The sequence below is a fragment of the Oryctolagus cuniculus genome, chromosome 17 (assembly GCF_051225735.1).
Source record: "Oryctolagus cuniculus isolate XC-2025 breed Fujian yellow rabbit chromosome 17, ASM5122573v1, whole genome shotgun sequence".
In the NCBI taxonomy this organism is placed as follows: Eukaryota; Metazoa; Chordata; class Mammalia; order Lagomorpha; family Leporidae; genus Oryctolagus; species Oryctolagus cuniculus.
Window position 1 is genome coordinate 5,179,600 of NC_142883.1, and position 23,886 is coordinate 5,203,485.

The window sequence follows — 23,886 nt, forward strand, 5'->3', positions numbered from 1 at the left end:
GGAGCCAGACCTTGAACCAAGCACTCCAATATGGGAGCAGCGTATTAACTGATTTCTCTTTTTCTTTTCTTATGGTGGAGAGTAATTAAACTTTCTCCCAACTTTTTAATTATGTCACCTTGAAAAGCCCATGGTATGGCATGAAATTAGCTATCTTACCCTCTACTGTATTTGGTTCCCTGTTTCTACAGAAGTATGGGCGGGGGCGGGGGGGATTTTAGAAGAGGGGCTGATAAATTTAGATGATGTCTAGCAGTTAAGACATCTGGTTAGGACACCTGTGCCCCACATTTGAACCTGAGAGACAGTAGTGATGGCTCACATAGTTGAGTTTCTGCCAGCCACATGGAGATCTGGAGTGAGTTGCAGTCTCCTGCTTCTAAGAGCCCAGCTGCAACTCAGGCCTATCTTGGCTGTTGCCTGCATTTGAAGAATGAACTACCTGATGGATATCCCTCTCCCAAAAATAGATAAAAAATACTGATGCATACAGATTTTTTAGTATTAATTGTAGAGACTTCAGAGCTGTCCAGATTCCCTTACCTTGGACTAAAATTTCTCTTGCCTGACTTGCTACAGTAACCTCTTAAACAGACGATCTTCCTGCCACCGCTCCTGTGCCCCTCACATCTGTCTGCCACACGCAAGTCAGAATCATCTTAAAGAGCAGATTCCCAGAATCAAAGCCTACACAGCCTGGTCAGGTCTTTCTCAGGTCTCAGCAGCTCCACTGTCACATAGCTCACTTGGGTTTTAAATGCATTTTGGTTCCTAGACTAAGCTAAACCCCGTTCCAACTAAGAACCTCTTCTTGGGCTCTTCCATCTGTTTTTAGTTACTCCTTGCTGTCATATTCTTCATCCTCACCCCAACCATAGCTAAATCCTACTCACACTTAGGGTTTCCACTTAAATATTAATTCCTCACATTAGATTTCCTTGGCTCCCAAACCCCAGCATGCACTCTAAGTATGAAACATCCTGAAGTGTTTTATTACACAACTTACTAACTTATAACGTAATAGCTTTGCCTTTCCTGCTGTCAGTCTGCTCCTTGAAATTAAGGTATTGTGTTTACTGTGGTTTGCCCGGGATCCAGCACAGTGCAGTCACTCACTGCACACCTGAGGCTAATATAGACCAGTGATAGAAAAGGCTGTCATCCACCACGTGCGAATGTTTGCACCTTTGCCAGTATGGGCATCTAGAAAGAGAAGCAGGTGTCCATCAAGTGTGTGAGTCATAGGAAAAGAGGACTGACTGGAATGAGCCTTCCCCCCACACACACCTTTTAAAGACTGATTGATTGATTTGAAGATCAGAGTTACAGCTAAGGCAGAGAGCGAGATCTTCCTTCTGCTGATTCACTCCCCAGATGGCTGCAACAGCCAGAGCTATGCAGATCCAGAGCCAGGAGCCAGGGAGCTTCTTCTGGGTCTCCTGTGGGAGTGCAGGGGCCCAAGCAGTTGGGCCATTCTCTGCTGCTTTTGCAGGCCATTAACAGGGACTTGGATTGGAAGTGGAGCATCTGGGACTCAAACCCGTGCCTATATGAGATGCCGATGCCACAGGTACCTGCTGTGCCACGGCACCAGCCCCTGGAATGAACCCCTTGACCTAGTCACCCCGGCAAGCCTACATGAGGTCACATCCTTGAAGACCTTTGGGTATGGACTCTTCAGCCTTCCTGGTGGGACTTGAGCAGGGCAGAGAGGCAGCAGGGGACAGCTGTCTTCTCTATTAGGTGGTGGTTTTTCTGCTGTGAGTAACATTTCCAGTGTAAGAGACGTCTGCTGGGTGAGCCACATCCAGCTGTCCAAAATGCACGTCATAGACATTTGTCATTTCATCGTGGAACAGTTCTGTCGCAGGAGGGCAAAGTGTAGCCTAGCAGGCAAAGTAGGATTAAACAGCAGTTGGCCCCCTCTTATTTAAGTCCAATTAAAAAATAAAAAGGGAGGTTACTTTGCTTGTGGTATAGCTAACACTCTGAGTTGCTCTTTTTTTTTTTTTTGATCTGTAGTTTTTTTTTTGTTTGTTTGTTTTTGTTTTTTTTTTTAAGATTTATTTATTTGAAAGAGTTACAGAGAGAGGTAGAGAAAGAAGTCTTCCATCCACTGGTTTACTCCCCAAATGATCGCATCGGCCGGAGCTGAGCCAGTCCAAAGTTAGGAGCTAGGAGCTTCTTCCGGGTCTCCTACCTGGATACAGGGGTCCAAGCATTTGTGCCATCCTTTACTGCTTTCCCAGGCTATAGCAGAGAGCTGGATCGGAAGTGGAGCAGCCGGGGCTAGAACTGGTGCCCATATGGGTTGCAGGCACTTCGGGCTGTGGTGTCAACCCGCTGCACCACCTGTAATTTTGTTTTTAATTTTCTTAAGTCTGTGATCACATAATTTAGAAAATTTGTGCTGATGGCGTATCTCCTATCTTAGTCCTTTTAATGAGTCAGCAGAAGCACCATTACTAAACACAAATATGTAGTAATCCCTCAATTTTACGTTGTTTCCATTGGCTGCTTATAGACAGTCCTGGATTGTAACTTAGTCTGAGACCGTAAAGAATTCAAAAGTGAAGTTTAATTTGTTACTCCACCTGCTCATGCTGACTATCAAAACACCCGACCTCAAAGATCATCTCTAGGGACCAGTGCTATGGTGTAGCAGGTAAAGCCGCCGCCTGCAGCGACAGCATCCTCTATGGGCGCTGGTCCACATGAGACCCGGAAGAGCCACCTGGCTCGTGCCCACAGATCAGCGCAGCTCCGGCCGTGGTAGCCTTCTGGGGAGTGAACCAGTGGATGGAAGACCTCTCTCTCTCTTTCTCTCTCTCTGCCTCTCCCGCTCTTTAACTCTGCCATTCAAATAAATAATCTTTGGGAAAAAAAATCATCTATAAAATGTGAGAAGTGTTAAATGTTCTTTTTTTTTAAGATTTATTTATTTATTTGAAAGTCAGAATTACACAGAGGAGAGGAAAGGAGAGGAGAGGAGAGGAAAGGAGAGGAGAGGAGAGGAGAGAGAGAGAGAGAGAGAGATGTCTTCCATGTGATGGTTCACTCCCCAATTGGCCACAGCGGCTGGAAGCCAGGAGCCAGGAGCTTCTTCCAGGTCTCCCACGTGGGTGCAGGGGCCCAAGGACTTGGGCCATCTTCTGCTGCTTTCCCAGGCCACAGCAGAGAACTGGATGGGAAGTGGAGCAGCCGGGACTAGGGACTAGAACCGGCGCCCATATGGGATGCCGGCGCACCAGGGCGTTCACTCTCTGTGTTGTAGCACCAGCCCCTAAATGTTCTTTATTTGATATACATAAACCACAGTAAAATGCCTTTCAGTAAGTAAAAGGCAGCAGCTTAGATATAGGAAATTTTAATTAGATTGACATAGCTAAGACCAGACAGTAAGTGGACATTTCTGCCTGTCTTCAGCTCTTGCCTTTAGCAGATAGAGAAGGCGAATGAGTCTGGCTCGGCTCCGAGACAATGGAGTATTTCCCCAGCATTTCAGTATGAATCCAGTCTCCCAACAGGTTTGGGGGTGGCATTGACAATTTTTGCAAAAAGTTGGACATTATTAGTTAAGTCCAATCATATCCTTAGAAGGGGAAAACAGTGAGGGCATTTACTGAACTGGAATTACTACTAAAATTTCAATAAACCCAGCCCTGTGTAACCACACAAGGCAGTCTGAGACTGTCGAACACAAATATTCTGTAAGCCATATATGATCTGAATTCTGGTATAAGAGAATTAAATTAGAGTGCACATTAGAAAAGTCATGAGACATTGCTGTCTTGTAATAAATAAGGCAGTGGCCAACTATGACTCACTCGTAGCTTTTCTGAGATAAGCTGTCAAGTCTGCGCTTTCATTCTTCCTAATGCCAGCAAAGATCCTTTTGGTTCCGGGGATGTATTTCTTGTGATTCTCCAAATACTCCATCAGAGTTCCTCTCCCCCGCGGACGCCTTTGTTCTTGTTGCCATCTGTGAGAGAATCCAGCGGCCTGACCTGTCTCCCACCCAGACAGGCCATGGAGATTTGGTCCAGTCCTGTGCTTGCCTCCTTTTCCACAGTGTGGCACCAGGCACGTTTCTGAACAGGAATCTCCTTGCCTTTCTCAACATCACCTTTTTTTTTTTTTTTTTTTTTTTTTTTTTTTTTTTTTGTGGACAGTGAGAGAAAGAGACAGAGAGAAAGGTCTTCCTTTGCCGTTGGTTCACCCTCCAATGGCCGCCGCGGCTGGCGCACCGTGCTGATCCGAAGGCAGGAGCCAGGTACTTCTCCTGGTCTCCCATGGAGTGCAGGGCCCAAGCACCTGGGCCATCCTCCACTGCCTTCCCGGGCCACAGCGGAGAGCTGGCCTGGAAGAGGGGCAACCGGGACAGAATCCGGCGCCCCGACCGGGACTAGAACCCGGTGTGCCGGCGCCACAAGGCAGAGGATTAGCCTAGTGAACTGTGGTGCCGGCGAACATCACCTATTTTTAACTCACTCGTTTTTCGTTTGATCAGCAAAGGCCCTGACCGGGAAGCTGGACGTCCTGCTCCCTGAGTTGCTCTACCTTGGGTTCTTGCTCTGTTCCTATTTGAAGTTGTCCTTTCTCTCGTTCTCCAGACATGAGCTGAGTGTTCTGCATCAGCCATGCTGATTTTTGAAACATGTTGCTCTGAATCCATGTTCAGTTCACAATAAGGCATTTCTCTTACATCACTTTTTACATTATCCCCTCATTATTTACCTACAAATCCTTAGTTCAGAAACACTTTTGGGCTGGTGCCACGGCTCACTTAGGCTAATCCTCCGCCTGCGGCGCCGGCACACCGGGTTCTAGTCCCGGTCGGGGCGCCGGATTCTGTCCCGGTTGCCCCTCTTCCAGGCCAGCTCTCTGCTGTGGCCAGGGAGTGCAGTGGAGGATGGTCCAGGTGCTTGGGCCCTGCACCCCATGGGAGACCAGGAGAAGCACCTGGCTCCTGCCATCCGATCAGTGCGGTGTGCTGGCCACAGCGCACCGGCCGCGGCAGCCATTGGAGGGTGAACCAATGGCAAAGGAAGACCTTTCTCTCTGTCTCTCTCTCTCACTGTCCACTCTGCCTGTCAAAACAACAACAACAACAACAACACTCTGAGGGCAGGGGCCATGCTCTTTCTTGTTTTGTTTTGTTTTGTTTTGTTTTGTTTTCCATTGCAACTTCCTTACACAGTGTTTTTGGTGTCCAAGGGGACAGCTGATGTAAATCATGGTGACAGTCAGTGACCAAATTGTCTATCACAGCTTCTCCTACCTCCACCCCCTCCCACATCTCCCCATAAGCTGATGGTAGACAGAGCAGAGGTACTTGGCTGGTCAGGAGTGGTTGGCTTCATAAAGCAATGCTCTTTGGTAGTTTTCTTCTCCCGAGTACTTGGCTGCATTCTGTTTGCCCCATAGCAAATGTCATGTTAATAATGGAATAGCTCCTTAATGTGTGCCAGTCACAGACAGCTGATAATGAGGGTGATTTCCATTGGGGTCCTGGTGGGAAGCACATGGCACACTTAGATCAGGCCGTTTGAATGATTTTAATGACAAGGCCATGTGCAAGGTGTGAGCAGGGTTCTCTAGAAAGCTAGTAATCAAGCATGTAGTAATCAATCAAGTCATGGACTAAGCCAAGGACTGTTCTAGATCCTGGGGTACCACAGTAAAGAGCAGAGCCTCACACGCTGGGAGCCGAAGGGGCAGAGAAGTGAGCAGCTGGCCAGACCTGGAGGACGGAAGGACTACGACTTGCACTTGAGGTTCCAAGACTGTCCACAGACACCCCAGAGAAGGAACAAGGAGAATGGATACCCAGCGCCAGGCTCTCTCCTGTATCGCTGTTACTTGAAAATACTCAGCCAGAGAACAAGGGAGCCTGTTCATGTGGTTCATACATGTCCAGATACAAAAAGAACATGATGTTGACCAGCCAGATCAAGAGGCAGGTAGAAGAAACCAGCACAGGATGGCCATCTGCTTGTTTTAATTATGCTTTCTGGGGACGGTGTTAGAACACATCTGGTTAAACTGCCACCTGCTATGCTGGCATTCCCATACTGGAGTACCATTTCAAGTCCTGGCAAATTCTGCTGGTCCAGCTCCCTGGGAAGGCAGTGAAAGATGGTACAAGTGCTTTGGCCCCTGACATCCACTTGGGAGGCCCGCTTGGGGTTCCGGGCTCTTGACTTCAGCCTGGGCCACTGGGGACATTTGGGGAGTGAACCAGCAGATAGAAGATCTTTCTGTCTCTCCCTCTCTATTACTCTACCTTTCAAAATAAATAAATGTTTTAAAATTATGCTTTTTACTCATAGTGAATTTACTCAAAGAGAAATTTGTCCATGGACTCTGTAGCAGTTTTTCTCAAGCATTTTTCAGAAAAACGTCCATCCCAAGGGGGGGACCATGAGCGGCATGGCTCTTTGCATCTACCTCCAACAGTCTACCACACTGCCCCCACCCCCGCCAGACACTGTCCTCTTCACTGGACCGTGACAGCAGTGCCCACCTGCTCACCGCGCAGCTGGAGCAGCCCTGGAAAAATGCAAACCCACAGGTCACTCTTGAGCGACTCCTGTAATCATCTGCAGCACACAAGTATTGTATGTGCTGTTGTCTTCTGCCGGACCACCCACAGGAAAGCTCTGATCTCCTCAAACCTCACTCACTCACAAGGGAGGGTGTTGTTGACCCCATCCTTCTGTTTTTGCTTCTGAACCTGTGCTTGACTGATACTCACCCACATTTGCATTTTGGTGTTTACATTCTCCTCCACCCTGAGGATGAAGGTGAGGGGGACTCGGCCCTCTTCCCAGTCACCCTTTGTCTGTCGTGGGACTGCAGTAAACCCGTCCTAATTTGGATCTGGACTGTCTGCTTGGGAAGTGAAAGATGCCTTTGGAACTAGAATTTTTAGTTGACAAACAGGGAATTCTGGGTGTATGGACCACCAGCCCGGTTTGCAGAAGTCCTGGATCTTTATGCAGATTGGCAGTTAGGTCTGTGAGGACTTGAATTTTCTTCTCCCTGTAGCATCCCCTGAGGTGGTGCTTTGGTTGCAGCCCAGCTGTCAGTCAGCTGATCCTTTAGCTCACCTGTCAGTCAGTCAGGTCTTAAACAGAATTGAATGAACTTTCTGTAGCATTACGGGGGGTGGGGGGTGGGGGTGTGTGTGTGCTTATTTTCTGTTCTGTGGGGAAGCAGTGGGAAGGGATAGACCTTAGGGGGAGAGCAGGTTTGCCTGTCAGCATCAGGAGACTGCTTGCCTGGGGGAGGCTTTGTTTTTTTCAAGGAGAGGACATAAATAGTGTGTATTTAATAAGAAATACGCATTATTAAAGTGAAGAGTTAGGGATGGGCATTTGATACACCAGTTAGCATGCTGCTTGGGGTGGCCGCATCCCACGTCACAGTGCCTGAGTTTGCGTTCTGGCTCTGCCAGTGGGCTCCTTAGGTGATTGGTGATAGATCAGGTGGTTGGAGTTCTACCACCGACATGGGAAAACTGGATTGAATTCCTGGCTCTTGGCTTTGGCCTAGCCCAGCCCAGCCCAGATGTTGCAGGCACCTGGGGAGTGAACCAGTGGATGGGGGAGTGCTTCTTGCTGTCTGTCTGTCTCTCTCTCTCTCTCTTTTTTTTTTTTTAATACAGATTTTTTTTTATTTGAGAGACAGAGTTACAGAGAGAGGGAAAGACAGAGAGAAAGGTCTTCCATCCTCTGGTTCACTCCCCAAATGGCCGCAACAACTGGAGCTGGGTCAATCTGAAGCCAGGAGTCAGAAGCTTCTCCTGGGTCTCCCACATGGGTGTAGGGGCCCAAGCACCTGGGCCATCTCCACTGCTTTCCCAGGCCATCAAAAGAGAGCTGGATTGGAAGAGGAGCAGCCGGGACACGAACTGGCACCCAAATGGGATGGCGGCACTGCAGGTGGAGGCTTGGCCTGCCTTCCCACAGCGCTGACACTCTCTCACTCTCTCTCTCTCTCTCTCTCTCTCTCTCTCTTTTAAAGGCTGTTACCTTTAAATAGATTTGTTTGATTTTTAAAAAGATTTTAAAAGTATTATTATTTGTTTACAATGCAGAGTTAGAAAAAATCTTCCATCCACTAGTTTACTCCCCAAGTGGCTGCAATGGCCACAGCTGGGCTGATCCGAAGCCAGGAGCTTTTTCTGGGTCTCCCACATGGGTTCATGAACCCTAGCACTTAGGCCATCTTCCAGTGCTTTCTCACGCACCTTAGCAGGGAGCTGGATAAGAAGTGGAGCAGCCAGAACATAAACTATTGCCCATATGAGATGCCTTCACCATAGACAGCGGCTTACTCACTGTACCGCAGCACCAGCCGCAATCTGTCCCTTCCCCTCCCCACTTTTCCTCTCTCCATCTCTCTCCTCTTATAAATTAAGAAGATAAATGAGAGGTTTCTTTAAAAAAAAAAAAAAAAGATTTACTTATTTGAAAGTCAAAGTTACACAGAGAGAGGAGAGGCAGAGAGAGAGAGGTCTTCCATCCGATGGTTCACTCTTCAGTTGACCACAATGACCGGAGCTGCGCCCACGCAAAACTAGGAGCTTCCTCTGGGTCTCCCACGTGGTGCAAGGGCCCAAGGGCTTGGGCCATCTTCTACTGCTTTCCCAGGCCATAGCAGAGAGCTGGATTGGAAGTGCAGCACCAGGTCTCAAACCGGCGCCTATATGGAATGCTGGCACTTCAGGCAAGGGGTTAACCCACTGCGCCACATCGCCGGCCCTGAGAGGTTTCTTAAAAAAAAAAAAAAAAAAAAAAAGAACGCTGCAGTTTGGGGTACTGCCTATTTCCAGTTTGGAAGGTCAAATGCCATTAAGAAAGGTTTTACTTTTCAGCTTAAAGGAAGCTTTACCTGTCTTAGTTAATGATGGCAAGTTTAACCAAGAAAACAGTCCTGCCCTCCATTTGCTGGACAGCCAGCTGGGGAGACTGCCGTGTGCCCTCATCTCACTGCTGTGCAGGCTGAGCACACAGGGTTGTAACCTCGCTCACCTCTCCTCCAGGAAGTGTTCTTGATGTCCTGTGAAGCAGAGTGGGCCACAGGCGTCCGTGCCAGGCCTTTCCTGTGGAATTCATCTTGACGTAGTACCCGTAGCTCCCCCTGCTCCAGGGACCACCACACTGGATTGCAGCTGCAGTTGACTGTGCTCCCTGGGTGGGCGTCCATTGTGTCCTCCGTTGACCTAGGTCAGGGCGTGGACCTCTGCTTGCAGTACACATCTGGTACAGGCCATCATGATAGTTGAATTTTTGAAATGTACAGGATTTTCTCTCTTGAAATCCCTGATACCCACCCCCCCCCAACACACACACACACACACACACACACACACACTCCTGCCTGCAGCTGAAATTTTGACATTTTGGAATCATTGCAATTCTACCAGAGCAGGGCTTCCACAAGTCACAAAGCACAGAAGACATTATTTTGAATGGAAACTCTTCGTGCCTTTTGGTATTCAGAGGTATTGCCTGTGTTCTGGTTTCACTGCCTCCAGATTTATCTGGGTGGAGTTAATAGCACATAAGTGTGAACTGTCTTCCTGTTTTGTTAAAATACCACAAGCAGCTTTTCTGAATGATAGCTGAACCTGGAGAGCTTGAAGAGACTATCCAATTTATTTATTTATTTATTTATTTATTTATTTTTGACAGGCAGAGTGGACAGTGAGAGAGAGAGACAGAGAAAAAGGTCTTCCTTTGCCGTTGGTTCACCCTCCAATGGCTGCTGCAGCCAGTGCACTGCGGCCGGCACACCGCGCTGATCTGAAGGCAGGAGCCAGGTGATTCTCCAGGTCTCCCATGGGGTGCAGGGCCCAAGCACCTGGGCCATCCTCCACTGCACTCCCTGGCCACAGCAGAGAGCTGGCCTGGAAGAGGGGCAACCGGGACAGAATCCGGCGCCCCGACCGGGACTAGAACCCAGTGTGCCGGCACCGCAGGCGGAGGATTAGCCTAGTGAGCCGCGGCGCCGGCCTTTATCCAATTTATTTTTTGAGAACTAAGGTAGTTTTCAGGGAAAGAGAAATATTTGGTTATTGATGTTCATTGTTATTTTCCAATATGTATTGTAAACATCATAAAGTTTTACATTTTAAAAAATGCATGAGAGTGATCCTTGTCTGTTAACGTAATGTGATCACTTTTATCATCAACCTAGCTGCATTCAGTGGAAGAATTAAAACATGCAAGGTCTTCCCAGCTATCTTTCATAAAAATGTTGCTTTGAGAATTGCAGTTGTAAAGTCAATGCTGTGTCAGTCAGTCACAGGGCACACATACAGACGGAACCAGGCGTGCTCACACTGCAGGAGCTGTCCCTGTGCTGGCACTGTAGCATATGTGTAGACGGAGCCACCCTTCCCTCCTGGTTCAGCCAGGGTGTCACCTGCCTCCCTCCCCAGCCAGTTGCCCTTACACTTCTTTATCTGGGGGGAGAGAGAGTGGGTACAGCTAGCCTGTGGGAGAGGTTTGGAGACAGCCCTCTATGAAGCGCCCCCGTGGAGGTCATTTGGCAGCAGTGCCTGAACTGTGACTTCCTTTATTTTGCCTCTCCTTCCTTGAAAGAGCAAACTCATAGTAATCAATCTTTTTTCTAGAATCTACTTCAGAGGTTCTCTCTCACTAGGGAATTTGTAACATATGGGTATCTTTTGACTGACTATCCCTGGTCTAGCTTGCTCTGTGATGCTGTGTGTACATCACTCTAAATAAAGTCAATTCCAGGGGCCAGTGCTGTGGCCAGTAAACCTGTCTCCTGTAGTGCTGGCATCCCATATGGGCTGCTCCACTTCCAATCCAGCTCTCTGCTATGGCCTGGGAAGGCAGTAGAAGATGGCCCAAGTCCTTGGGCCCCTGCACCCGCGTGGGAGACCAAGAACAGACCCCTGGATTCAGATCGACACAGCTCCGACTTTTGCGGCCATCTGGGGAGTGAACCACTGGTTGGAAGACCTCTCTCTCTCTCTCTCTCTCTCTCTCTCTCTCTCTCTCTCTCTCTCTCTCTCTCTCTGCCTCTGCTTCTCTGTAACTCTGCCTTTCAAATAAATAAATCTTTAAAAAAGAAGAGAGAGAGAGATGAGCTGGAGTAGAAAACCACACTTTAAATAAATAAGTAAGAGTTGGTTCCTCAGGGTGTGCTTAGATGCTGCTCCAAGAGCTTAGGGGACATGAGGGGCACAGCAGGTTAAGACGCTGCATGCAACGCCAACATCCCATATGAGCACCCGTTCAAGTCCCAGCTGTTCCACTTCCAGTCCAGCTCCCTGCTAATCCACCTGGGAGAGCAGTGGAGAATGGCCTAGGTCCTTGAGTCCCTGTCCACATAAGACCTGATAAAAGCTCCTGACTCCTGACTTCAGCCTGGCCCAGCCCTGGCCATTGCAGCCCTCTGGGGAGTGGACCAGCGGATGGAAGATCTCTCTGTCCCTCCTTCCCTCTCCCTCTGACTCTGCCTTTCAAATAAATCTTTCAGAAAAAAGCTGTAAGGGAACACAGCCGAGGATTAGGTATGGAGCCAGCGCACAGTGCAAAGAGTAGGCAAGATGTGCTAAGGGATTATACTACTAACGACCATAACTCTCCTTGAAATACTCAGAAGTGAAGCAGAGAACAGTGCGGCAAGGTGGTTGTAAGCTCTGGCGAGAATCACGGAAGTTCTGAACAGATGAAGATGAGGGCAGGCCGTGGCAGGAACAGGAGAGGCGCGCTGTGTGTGGAGGTCAGGTCAGTGCTGAGTGGCTGGGCCAGTCACGTGCAGAATTCAGTGAGGACAAGGGCAGATGAGTTGTGATAGCCAAATTATGAAAACTGAAATGCCTAACTAAGCATGATTGGATGTATGAAAGCGTAACAAAACAGTGGTGTTGGAACCAGTTTAGGGCACCCAGCAGAGTAAGGTCAGACCAGTTCAGCCTTAAACTGGGATCCCTGGACGTTTGGCAGGCCTTGGGGTCTCCTGAACCCTAATGTTTCCCCTCAGAATGATCCCCACTGAGTGGCTGCTCAGAAAGGAGCCAGGAAGGAGGGCCGTGCACACGCAGGATAGTGGAAAGGTGGTGAATGGTTCTTACGAGGGAAAACTGGGAGCTGGGCAAGGGGCCTTTCTTTTCCCCCTTTCTTCCTCCATCCCTTCCCTTCCTCTCTTAGTGTTTTAACATTTATTTCTAAGTTTTGGAGGAACATGTAGCGCTTGTACATGTTTGAAGGGTACAGTCAACATTTCAGCGCAGGCGCCACAGCACAGCAGGTGAAGCTGCCGCTGTGATGCCGGCATCCCGTGCCTGAGCGCCGGCTCCAGCCCTGCTGCCTGCTCACATGCCTGGAAAGGCCGCAGAACGTCACCAAGTACTCGGGTCCCTGCCGCCCATGTGGAAGGCCCAGATGGAGTTCCTTCCAATGTCCTCTGGGGGAGTGAACCAGCAGATGGATTACCTGTCTTCTTCCCTTTCTGTCTTCTGTCTCTCTCCGTCACCCTTCCTTCCTTCCTTCCTTCCTTCCTTTTCTTCCTTTTCTTCTCTTTTTTCTTTTCTTTTTTTGACAGGCAGAGTGGACAGTGAGAGAGAGAGAGAGAGACAGAGAGGTCTTCCTTTTTCCATTGGTTCACCTCCCAATGGCCGCTGCGGCCGGTGCACCGTGCTGATCTGATGGCAGGAGCCAGGTGCTTCTCCTGGTCTCCCATGTGGGTGCAGGGCCCAAGCACTTGGGCCATCCTCCACTGCCTTCCCGGGCCACAGCAGAGAGCTGGACTGGAAGAGGGGCAACCGGGACAGAATCCTGTGTGCCGGCGCCACAGGCGGAGGATTAGCCTAGTGAGCCACGGCAACGGCCAACTCTTCTTTCAAACAAACAAACAAACCTTAAACACACACACAGCGTAAACGACCATACCAGGCAACCAGCCTTCCCTTTCCTATCTTGGTGTCTTAACTGTGTTTGAAAGGTGCACAGTCCAAACCTCAGTAATGGTCAAGAAGGTGGTTTTAACCAACAGATGCCCTTGCTGATGCCTAGTTTCTAACTTGACTCCTTTTTTTTTTTTTTTTTTTTTTTAAGAAAATGTTATTTAAAAAATCAAGGATTCAGGACTCTTAAATTTCCTCAAAAAATGGGGTTGCTGAAAATATCTATTTCAGAGGCAATTTAGATAGCATTTCCTGGCAAAGATATTTTACTTTTCCTGAAAGAGATGATGACATAAGGCAAAATATCCTTGTGATTTGGTATCATTACATACATGCTTTTTAAAAAAAAAAAAAAAAAGATTCATTATGTTTATATGAAAGGCAGAATTACAGAGAGCAAGAGACAGATCTTCTGTCACTCCCTAAATGACCACAATGGCCAGGGCTGGGCCAGGCCAAAGTCAGGAGTCTGGATCACCAATCCGGATCTCCCGTGTGGGTAGCAGGGACCCAGGCTCTCAGTCCATCTTCTGCTGCCTTGGTCCGTCTTCCCGTCGTGGAGAGCTGTTAGAAGCAGAGCAGCCGGGGCCTGGGCTGGAGCTCCTAGGGGTGCTGCTGTCGCAGGAGGCAGCGTAACCCACAGCACCACAATTCTGGACCCCGTAATTTTTTTAAAAGTATGATTTTTAATGAGTAGATTTTATTTTAACCACTTAATAAAACAGCACGGTTTTATATTTACATATACAGCTTTATAAATATGCCAAAATCCAGAGAGTTTTAAGACGTGATAAATGTGCTTTGTCTAGCTTGCTGATCTTCAGGGGCAGGTGCATCTCACCTGGCTTGACTGGGTGAAGTTGCTGTCCTGTTCTCCTGGAACCTGACCCTGTGCGATCAGGATTGCAGCCTTGCAGAATGGAGCCTGGCTGCCGCCGCCTGTGCTCGGAACGCAGTTGAGCATGTCGGTGGGAGCAGGAACCTTAACCACTGAACTGTCTGGGTTGGTTAGCTCATCATGGGAGTTCATGGTGGCTCATCCATCTTGGGGGCCGTTTGCATGATTTGGCACACAGTATAGCCAAGATGTTTTTTTCCTGATGAACAAAGGCTGTAACAGATGGAGACGGTAATTGTACACTATTTACAGTGTTAGTAATGAATCAGTGTAGCTTACGGCTGAGTCAGTACCCCCACCGAGGGAAGCTGTGGAGCATCCTAGTAGTGGTTTTTTTGCTGTTGTTGTTTTAAAAAGATTTATTGATTTATTTGAAAGTCAGAGTTAGAGAGTGGCGGAGGGTCTTCCATCCACTGGTTCACTCCCCAATTGGCCACAACAGCCAGAGCTGTGCCAATCCAAAGCCAGGAGCCACGAGCTTCCTCCGGGTCTCCCAGGTGGGTGCAGGGGCCCAAGGACTAGGGCCATCTTGTACTGCTTTCCCAGGCCATGTTTTTTGTTTTGTTTTGTTTTGTTTAAGATTTATTTATTTATTTGAAAGGTGAGTTAGAGAGCGCTTCCTTTTACTGTTTCACTCCCCAAATGGCCACAACAGCCAGGGCTGGGTCAGGCCAAAGCCAGGAGCCTGTAAGTCCATCTGGGTCTGCTGCATTGGCGTCAGGGACCCAAGCACGTGGACCATCTTGCTCTGATTTTGATTTCCAGGTGCATTAGCAGGAAGCTGGATCAGAACTGGAGCAGCGTGAACTTGAATCAGTGCCCATATGGGATGCCAGCATCACAGGTGGCAGTTTAATTGGCTGTGCCACCCTGCTAGACCCATTCTGCTGGTTTTTAATAAAATACTTAACAGGCAGCTGAAGAGAACTGATTTTAGTTGGCTCTTACAGGACTGTTACCTTAGCCAAGGCCCTGTAGAATTTGTTCTTAAGAGGAAAAAGTCTTAAAAATTGTGCATCTGTCATCTTTATTTCCTAGGAGCTTGAACTTATGCAGGAAGTGTTACTGAAATTCTTTTTTTTTTTTTTTAGATTTATTTATGTGAAAGACACAGTTACAGAGAGGCAGAGAGAGAGGTCTTCCATCCGATGGTTCACTCTCCAAATGGCTACAATGGCTGGAGCTGTGCCGATCTGAAGCCAGGAGCTTCTTCTGGGTCTCTCAAGTGGGTGCAAGGACCCAAAGACTTGGGCCATCTTCTCCTGTTTTTCCAAGCCATAGCAGAGAGCTAGATCAGAAGTGGAGCAGCCAGGACTCAAACCAGTGCCCATATGGGATGCTGGCACTGCAGGTAGCGGCTTTACCCACTATGCCACAGTGCCGGCCCCTGAAATTCTTAAAATTGGTTCCAGCATTGTGGCACGGCAGGTTGAGCCGCCATCTTCAACTCTGATCCCATTAGTGCACTGGTTTGTGTCCCAGCTATTCAACTTCTGATCCAGGGGTCGTTGCTGCCATTTGGGGAGTGAACCAGCACAGAGAAGATACTTCTGTCTCTTCCTCCCTCTCTCTCTCTTTCAAATAAATAAAATAAATCTTTAAAAAGTAAAATGAAATTCTTAAAATTGTGAGCATGCATTATGGCAGGTTAAGCCACAGCTTGAGACCCCAGTGTCCCATGTTGGAGCACCAGTTTGAGTCCTGGGTCCTCCTGTCCAGCTCCTTGCTAGCATGCCTGGGAAGTGGCGGATGGACGGAGACAGAGTTCCTGGCTCCTGGCTTCAGCCTGGTCTCATCCCTGCTGCTCCCCAGCCTTTTGGGGAGTGAACCAGTAGATGGAAAATTGATCTCTCTCTTTCTCTCTCTGCCTTTCACTAAATAAATCTTTTTAAAATATTCATAAAATTTGTCAAGTCATGGCAGTATTTCAGTATTACTTCTTTGGGGTTGATCAGTTGATACTCGGGGAGGGGAAGGAAGCTGAAGTAGTGTTTCCTGGATCTTAGAAGAACTAGAGTAAACTAGCAGGTTTATATGAAATTTACCTAATTCAGGGGTCAGCTATAAATGCCGTTTCTATTTTTTATGTGTTTAGAGCTTCAAAATGTGATTGTTCCTGTCATGTACAAGTGCTCTTACACAAGTGTTCACTGACTGATACAGCTTGGGATGCTTTTCCTTGAAGAAATGATGAACCGTCTTCAAGCTGTGAGGTTTGGTTTTGTTTTTAATTTGGAAGGTAGAAAAAGATCTCACATCTGCTGGTTGGTTCCCAAATGCTTGCAACAGTTGAGTCAGGCCAAAGTCAAGAGCCAGCATTCAATCTGGGTTTCCCACAAAGGTGCCACAGACCCAACTTGCTGAGCTGCTGCTGTCACCTCCCAGGGCGTATGTTATCAGGAAGCAAGCCAGGACTTGAACCCGAACACTCCAGAACGGACGCAGCATCTCAAGGTTGTGCCTTAGCTGCCATGACAAATGCCCGCCCCTGTTGAAAGGTTTGATAGAACCGGCCGGCGCCGCGGCTCACTAGGCTAATCCTCCGCCTTGCGGCGCCGGGACCTAGTCCCGGTCGGGGTGCCGGATTCTGTCCCGGTTACCCCTCTTCCAGACCAGCTCTCTGCTATGGCCAGGGAGTGCAGTGGAGGATGGCCCAAGTGCTTGGGCCCTGCACCCCATGGGAGACCAGGAGAAGCAACTGGCTCCTGCCATCGGATCAGCGCGGTGCGCCAGCCGCAGCGTGCCGGCCGCGGCGGCCATTGGAGGGTGAACCAACGGCAAAGGAAAACCTTTCTCTCTATCTCTCTATCTCACTGTCCACTCTGCCTGTAAAAAAAAAAAAAAAAAAGGTTTGATAGAACCACAACTGTACAGCATATTTCTTCAAGACGTATTTATTCATTTTGAAAGGCAGAGTTGGAGAGAGAGAGCTTCCCTCCACTTGTTCGCTCCCCACGTGGCTGCAACAGCTAGGGCTGGGCCAGGCCAAAGCTGGGAGCGTGGAACTTCATCTTCTGTCGCCCACATGGGTACAGAGGCCCAAGCGCATGGACCATCCTCCCCTACTTTCCCAAGTGCGTTAGCAGGGAGCTGGATCGGAAGTGGAGCAGCTGGGACTTCAACCAGCAGTCTTGTGGGATGCTGGCATTGCAGGCAGCTCCTTAACCCACTGCACCACAGCACCAGGCCCCCATAGTTCTTCTTTAAAAAAAAAAAAAAAAAAAAAAACTATTCCTTGTTGTTGTTGTTGTTCATTTACAAGTGAATGAGTATATTTAGGCAAGAAAATTAGGTGCAGTTCTGCTGTGTCATAGACCAGAATTAGCAGTTGCCATCCTTGAGCTCTGCACTTAAAGTCTTTTTTAAAAATATTTATTTATTTATTTTTTAATTTAAAGTAATGACAGAGAATGAGAAAGAGAAGGAAAAAGAGTTTCCATCTGCTGTTTCAACGCCAGATCAGGGCCAAGTCAAAGCCAGGAGCCCAGAACTCTGTGTCTCCCACATTGGGGGCCTTCTTTGGTGCCTCCCCAGGGACGTTAGCAGGAAGTTGGATTGGAAGCAGATTGGCCACCACTGGACCCGGGGCTCCTGTAAGGGATGCTGGCATCACACATGGCAGCTTAAGCCATGCTGCACCACAATGCTGGCCCCTCAAAGTCTTTTCTGAGGTAAACACAGAAGTCTTGTACACGTATATTTCTTTTCAGAATGAAACAAGAGTCCCTCCTCTGTTGATGTGTGTTCTGTGGACGCCTGTGGACAACATTGCATCCCTAATTTAGGGAAAGGAAAGCCCAGCCCCCAGACTGGGCACCGTCTGTTAGCTCTGGTACTGCTGATGTGTGAAGCCCACTGTGGAGACAGGCAGGTTGAGGTGCTCACTCTGCTGCCCTGCCTGTCACCTTTGTTCATCTGATTCCCTAGTAAGCCTGGGGGACGTGTAGCATCACTGTACCTGTGAGGAGAGACCATGCGTGGTTCACTGCTGGTGAAACTGAGGTTCAGCCCATGTGCGCAGCTTCTTGAATGAGTCCAGTGCCCTTTTATTGCTCATTGCCCCCTTAACTGTTCATACAGCTTCAAACTGGTGTTGGCGTACGTGGGAAACTTGCATTGCTTTGAACGGTCTCAGATTGGAGGTGAGAAGTGGTATCCAAGTCACATAGGGACAAGCATTTGTGGTGGGGCTTGAGATGCTGCTGGGACACCCTGCCTCCCAGATCAGTGTGCTGGGCTCAGTCCTGGCTGTGTTCCCGCTCCAGCTTCCTGCTGAGGCACTTCCTGGCAGGCAGCAGGTGGTGGTCCAAGTACTTAGATCTCTCCCTGCTACTCACATGAGACCAGATGGATCCTGGGTGCTGGCTTCAGCTTGACCCAGCCCTGGCTGTTAAAGTCGTTGGGGGGTGAATCAGCAGATAAAACTCTTTCTCCCTCTCTCCCTCCTTTCCTCCCTCTTCCCTACCCCCCCCTTAAAAAAATATACATTTTTATTTATTGAAACAAGGAGCCTAAAACTCATTCCAGGTCCCCTACATGGGGGCCAGGGACCCAGGTCCTCGCGCTGTCATTGCTGCCTCCCAGGGCGCACATTGGCAGGAAGCTGGGTCAGAGCAGAGGAGCTGGGATTCAGCCAGGCACTCTGACACGCGATCAGGCGCCCGAGCAGTGACCTGATTGTAGCAGCCAGTGCCTGTCTCAGTTCTAACTTTTGACTGAAGTTTAACATGCACACAGAAGAGTCAGCAAATAAGTCAACTTTCACAAACGGAACATGGAGCACACCCACAGCAGCACCACCTTGTTGTGTCCGCTCGTGCAGCTGGAGCGGTTCTTACTCTGATCACAGCTCAGGCCATTTCCCCGCTCCTGAATTGCCTCCTGATTTGGACACTCACATTTTCAGAGTCCACTTGCACCAAAAAATAAGCAAATAGATTAAAACCTTCACTGAAACTAGTCTCTTCCTCCTTTTGTAATCTCTCCTCTTGATCAGTCTGCTTCCGTTAAACCACAGTGTGTGTGTGTGGCTACAGGGTCATAACTCAGGGGAATATGGGTTGGAATAGAAACCCAGCTGTGGGGTAAGAGCTAGACACTTTCCTTGGAATTTTGAGAGGCGAATGACACTGGTTGGTGAGCTCGTCAGCGTGTCTGTGACGGTAATGAGCAAGCAGCAGCCAGCATGCTCGTGCTGGGGAAGTGGTGATAGGAGCAGCTTCCTCATTCTCAGAACTCGGACCAGGCCTTAAAGATCGTTTGTGATGAGCGGGAGCTTTCCTCTAAAGCTGCAGCAACTCACACGTGCTCTTTGTGGATGCGAACCTGTCTCCCTGTGCTCTGGTGTCTGCTTTGTCCCACTTCAGGCTCACATGCGCCCATTTGCGGCCTTTACTGTCTTGTACATTTAAACATTTGAATAAAATTTGATCTCTCAACATTTTTTAAATTATACCCCCACCCACAGTTTCAGAGCTTCCTTGGAAAGGAAGGGCTAGGGCAGCGGTCGGTTGGAGGGAGGGGACCACACTGTCAGCTGGAAAAACCTGGTCCACCTGCCTCCCTCGCTGTCCAGCATTCGCGGATACACTCTTCCTTGGGTGTTTTGTGTCCAGCAAACCAATCTTTCCTTAAAGTCTAGAGTGAAGAGGTTTAGACACAGGCCCAGCAGCACCTTGGCTGTGTGGTAAACTGATTCTCTGGGTGTTTCGCAAATAACCATTTAATGTATTTGAATGTCACGTCTTTAAAAAGCTTGAATTCTGTATTTCCCTGCCTCCTGGAGTAGAACATACCAAGTATTTTGTTCTGCAGAAAACTATAATTCTTTTTTTTTTTTAAGATTTATTTTATTTATTAGAGTTACTGAGAGAGGTAAAGAGAGAGAGACAGACAGACAGACAGACACAGAGAGAGACACTTCCATCCACTGGTTCACTCCCTAAATAGCCACAACTATGGGAGCTGGGCCGGGTCTCCCACGTGGATGCAGGGGCCCAAATCTTCCACTGCTTTCCTAGGCCATGAGCAGAGACCTGGGTCAGAAGAGGAGCAGCCAAGACACAACCCAGTGCCCATGAAGGAGGTTGTCACCACAAGCAGAGGCTTCGCCTGCTACTCCACGGTGCCGGCTCCCAAACAAATCTTAAGGAAAAAAAAAAAGAAGATTTTCCAACCTGCCTGTTGTCTAGGATAGTGAGCCACTGCTGTGCTCGTCAGTGTTCCTTTGCTCACCATTTTGGAGTTGTGCTCACCTCTGCCTTCTGTTAGAAGTCTAGAATCCACAGGTGGCATCTGTGCCACACCTGGTCTTGTTGTGCTGCTTACCGGTGCTGTGCTGCCTTCTGTGTCGCGGACAGGCTGTCCATGTGAGTCACAGGAGGCAGTGTGCGAGAGGACGCCAAGTTGGAACTTGGAAATCCACGCGTGAGTCTCAGCTGTGTGAGGTCACCAGCTCTTGACCTCGGGTCACCATTTCATTCTTCTGGGCTCCACATTTACAGGATATTTACAGAGTGCCGTTGCTCAGTTATGGGGTCCCCACGTCTTCCTGCAGAAGTGTGCTGGCTGCTGCACACAGGCAGAGGTGTGTGAGGCGATTGGATGAGTAGGACTCTGGGCTTTTTCACTGGAACAGTTTTCCCTTATAAAGGTTTGTGGCTGTGCTCACAGGTCACCTCACCGTGGAACCATTTGGTGGATGACTTGTACTCGTAACAACCTGTGGGGGCTACCAAGGACTCCCAGGGTTGGATCCCTGTAGTTTCTAGAGGTTGACCGAGACCTCCAGAGAGGGCCAAGTGTGTGTCTGTCTTGCTGCTCTCTCCCAGGCCGTCTTCCTCTCACCTCCACCAGGCCCTGTGCCTCTTCTCCCATGTTTTCTAAAATCAGAAAGCCCTAATCAGTATTTTCCCTGTCACTCTGTCTGCTTTCCTACTAGAGTTTTAAGTATATGTGTTTGAACTTCATTTTCAGAGACATTTCTTTTTAATTTTAACAGAATTTAACATAATGCCTGTTGGCTGGAGTTAAATGAGCCTCACATCCGTGTGGCTGATAATACTCTAAACAAGACCTTCCACAAGCAGACCTGAAGTCGTCTTGTGGCTGCCCTTTTCAAAAAGGGAAGGAAGTGATGGATTTTTTTCTTGCCTTATTTCTCTTCAGGTTTTGAATGAAGAATGTGATCAGAACTGGTACAAGGCAGAGCTCAATGGGAAAGACGGCTTCATTCCCAAGAACTACATAGAAATGAAACCGCATCCGTAAGTTGGGCTCCATGGGTTTCTGACGTTGTACCCGCTTGCTTGTTTCAAACACTGATTTGAAAATTGAGACCACTAGGATGGAGATCATACTTTTATTCTGTCTGCCTCGGGAATTAAAGCATATTGACTGTACGTGTGTGTGTGTGTGTGTGTGTGTAATGCTAGTGTAATTATCAGTAATAGCATGTTTTAGATCGGTTAGTGATCTTCAAAAGTAAAAGTTTTGCAAGTCCATAAATCTTCTGGTAATTCTTTGGAGCTAGATGTGTTTCATAATTCTGGATTTTCTGAGCTTCAGAAAGGCTGCCTACCCCACGTGGTGTTGACGACCCTGTGGGACGGCGTCTTAATGAGCTCTGGGTGTGTGTCCCAGAGCACGGCACTCGGCATGTGACAGTTCTCAGCGGCCAGTTGCTCTTCCTCTTATTGCCCCCACTTCCCAGAGCATGAAATACGTTCTCTTCCAAGCTGCAGAGAGCAGTGAACATTTTAAATTAAATTTTAATCTTAAATCCTGTTCTCTGATTTATATTGATGCGGGACTCACGGGGCCCTGGGGACCCCTGCAGACTACAGCCCTCCCACCATGCCAACTCCTCTTGCCCTGGCCCTGCTGCTACCCCAGGAGGGAGCAGGGCAGCCAGAGCTCTCTGCGCACCCGCTGAGTGGTAGCTCCGTGGTCTCTGCCCTGCCAGCACCACCCCAGTGTTTGCTCTGTTCTCCCCCAGGCCCGGGAGCAGAGCTCTTAATGCTGCATGTGCTGCTTTAAATCCCCCAAAACGCCCTGGTACACAGTACACATGCAGCGCGTCAGTGTTAGAGCGGACCTCAGCGTCGTTGAGTCCGCCTTTATCCTGCACATCAGGAGCGTTTCTAGTGTTTTTATTTTAGTGCTAGTATCCAGAATTTATTACAAAAGACCGTGATGCAGAGGCGTAGAGCAGTGTAAGAGTTTGACCCTGCGCACAGGCCCTTGCAGAGATATTGGCCACTCACAGCCAAATGCAGGCAAGACACCTCCGTGCAAGCCAAACCCCACTCACAGCCAAATGCAGGCAAGACACCTCCGTGCAAGCCAAGCCCCAAACCTGCTCTCAGAAGACAGTTTGCCTATTGTGAAAGGAAGGAGACAACCAGAGCTCCCGTGGAGCTGCGTGCGGAGCTCACGCCCCGTCCATCAGTGACGTCTTCCCGAGAGTGCTGACTTGTGGCAGGTGCTTTGTGAGGTGGGGGACCATGCTGTGTAGCCACGTGTGGCTCCTGTGAGAGCGTGTGCCGGAAGCCCCCGCCTGGAGATGGGAGGTGGGCTCGCGGCAAGGTGCAGAAGCCGGGACGTTCTCAAGGAGCTGGCTCATCATGGCTCAATCCCTGTTTCATCAAATGAGTTACAAGGGGGAACCCAGTCTAATTTGTACAGTTTATTTTTCTAGTTTTTTTTTTTTTTAACTCATGCTATCTTGTATGTTCATTAAGTATACAAGTTTAATTTCCCCCCAAAAGAATTCTTGAAGAAATTGTTTTCTGCATCTATATTCTGTAACTTGTGCCTTGCTTTTGTACATGATAACTCAGTATTTTCTAATCAAACCTCAGGCTCAAATTTTTGGTAATAAAAACCAAAAGCATAAATCTTCAGAGACATGTGCACAAAACACCCTGACTCCTGTCCTTGGGTTGGTAACTCCCTTGTTTGAGTTCCTTGGAATGTAAGATTTGGTTAACTTGTAGCTGGTACCTGTGTGTGTGTGTGTATACATATATATAATGTAGAATAGAGTGTGTGTGTGTGTGTGTGTGTGTGTGTGTGTGAGTGAATGGTAGTTTTTTGCTAAGATGTGGTGAACGCAAAGCTGCAGGTTCTTAAGAGTTTCCTGTGCCGTGCAGTAACTGCAGCTTTTCACTCAGAAAGCCAGTGAAGGGCAGTGTTGCTTTGGGGCGGGCGTTATAGCGTCCCTTACATGGAGGGCCTCCTGGACTCATTCTGGACTGCACGCTGGGCTGCACAGAAGTGTTGGGCAGGGGTTACTGAGAGTGAGAGGCCGGCTGGGTCACACAGCAGCCCCCGTCCTGTGTAGGCAAATGACACCTGCACCTTGCACCTTCAGTCTGTCCTCCGATCAGCCCTAGGTCGAGGGCTCAGAAGGCTTTTCCTGAAGAAAGTCAGGCAGTGAATACTTCAGGCTTTGTGGGCCACATGCAGTCTGCCCGTTAGCCTTAGGCTGCTGGCCGCACAAAACAGGCCATGGCTCAACTGAGGGCCATGGTTTGCTGGTTCTGCACTAGATCCAACAATGACAAAAATCAACTTAAGTTCCTGTGCATATTTTCAGACTGAAAGGGAATACAGCGGATCATACTGCACTTTTTATATTAAATCAGCTTTTGCCTATGGTTCTAAATCCTTTTTTTTTTTTTCCCTTTCAGATTGTATCAGGCATTACAGGCACTTTGAACAGGATAGGAAAGACCACCTCACAAGTCTGCCCTGTGCTAAAGCCCACCATGCCTGTGCCTGTGGTGGTGTGACCTACAGGCATTAGCCACACGCAGGACTGCTGTAGATGTTTGCAGTGTAGGTGTAGGGTTCGTGGTGATGTCCTAGCTGAGGTACAGTGCAGGGTAATAGGCTCCCTCTTTCGGTTTCTGAGGACGAGGAAAGTTTAAAATACAGCAGTACAGCCCCACCAAATACAGCATTTGAATTAACAGGTGCAACAGACTGTACAGTGGGTGTTGGTGTTAGGGTTGCAGTGTGTTGTCTATACTGAGGG

General features: G+C 48.6%; 1 protein-coding gene across 1 annotated transcript in view; it reads left to right on the plus strand.

The window, feature by feature from the left end:
• The window catches only part of GRB2 (growth factor receptor bound protein 2), an 85,113-nt gene that overhangs the window by 52,947 nt on the left and 8,280 nt on the right, over positions 1-23,886 (plus strand). The window contains exon 3 of the mRNA XM_002722939.6: positions 21,015-21,112. Within this exon, the coding sequence (XP_002722985.1) occupies positions 21,015-21,112 (98 nt within the window). The remainder of the gene's footprint in view (positions 1-21,014; positions 21,113-23,886) is intronic.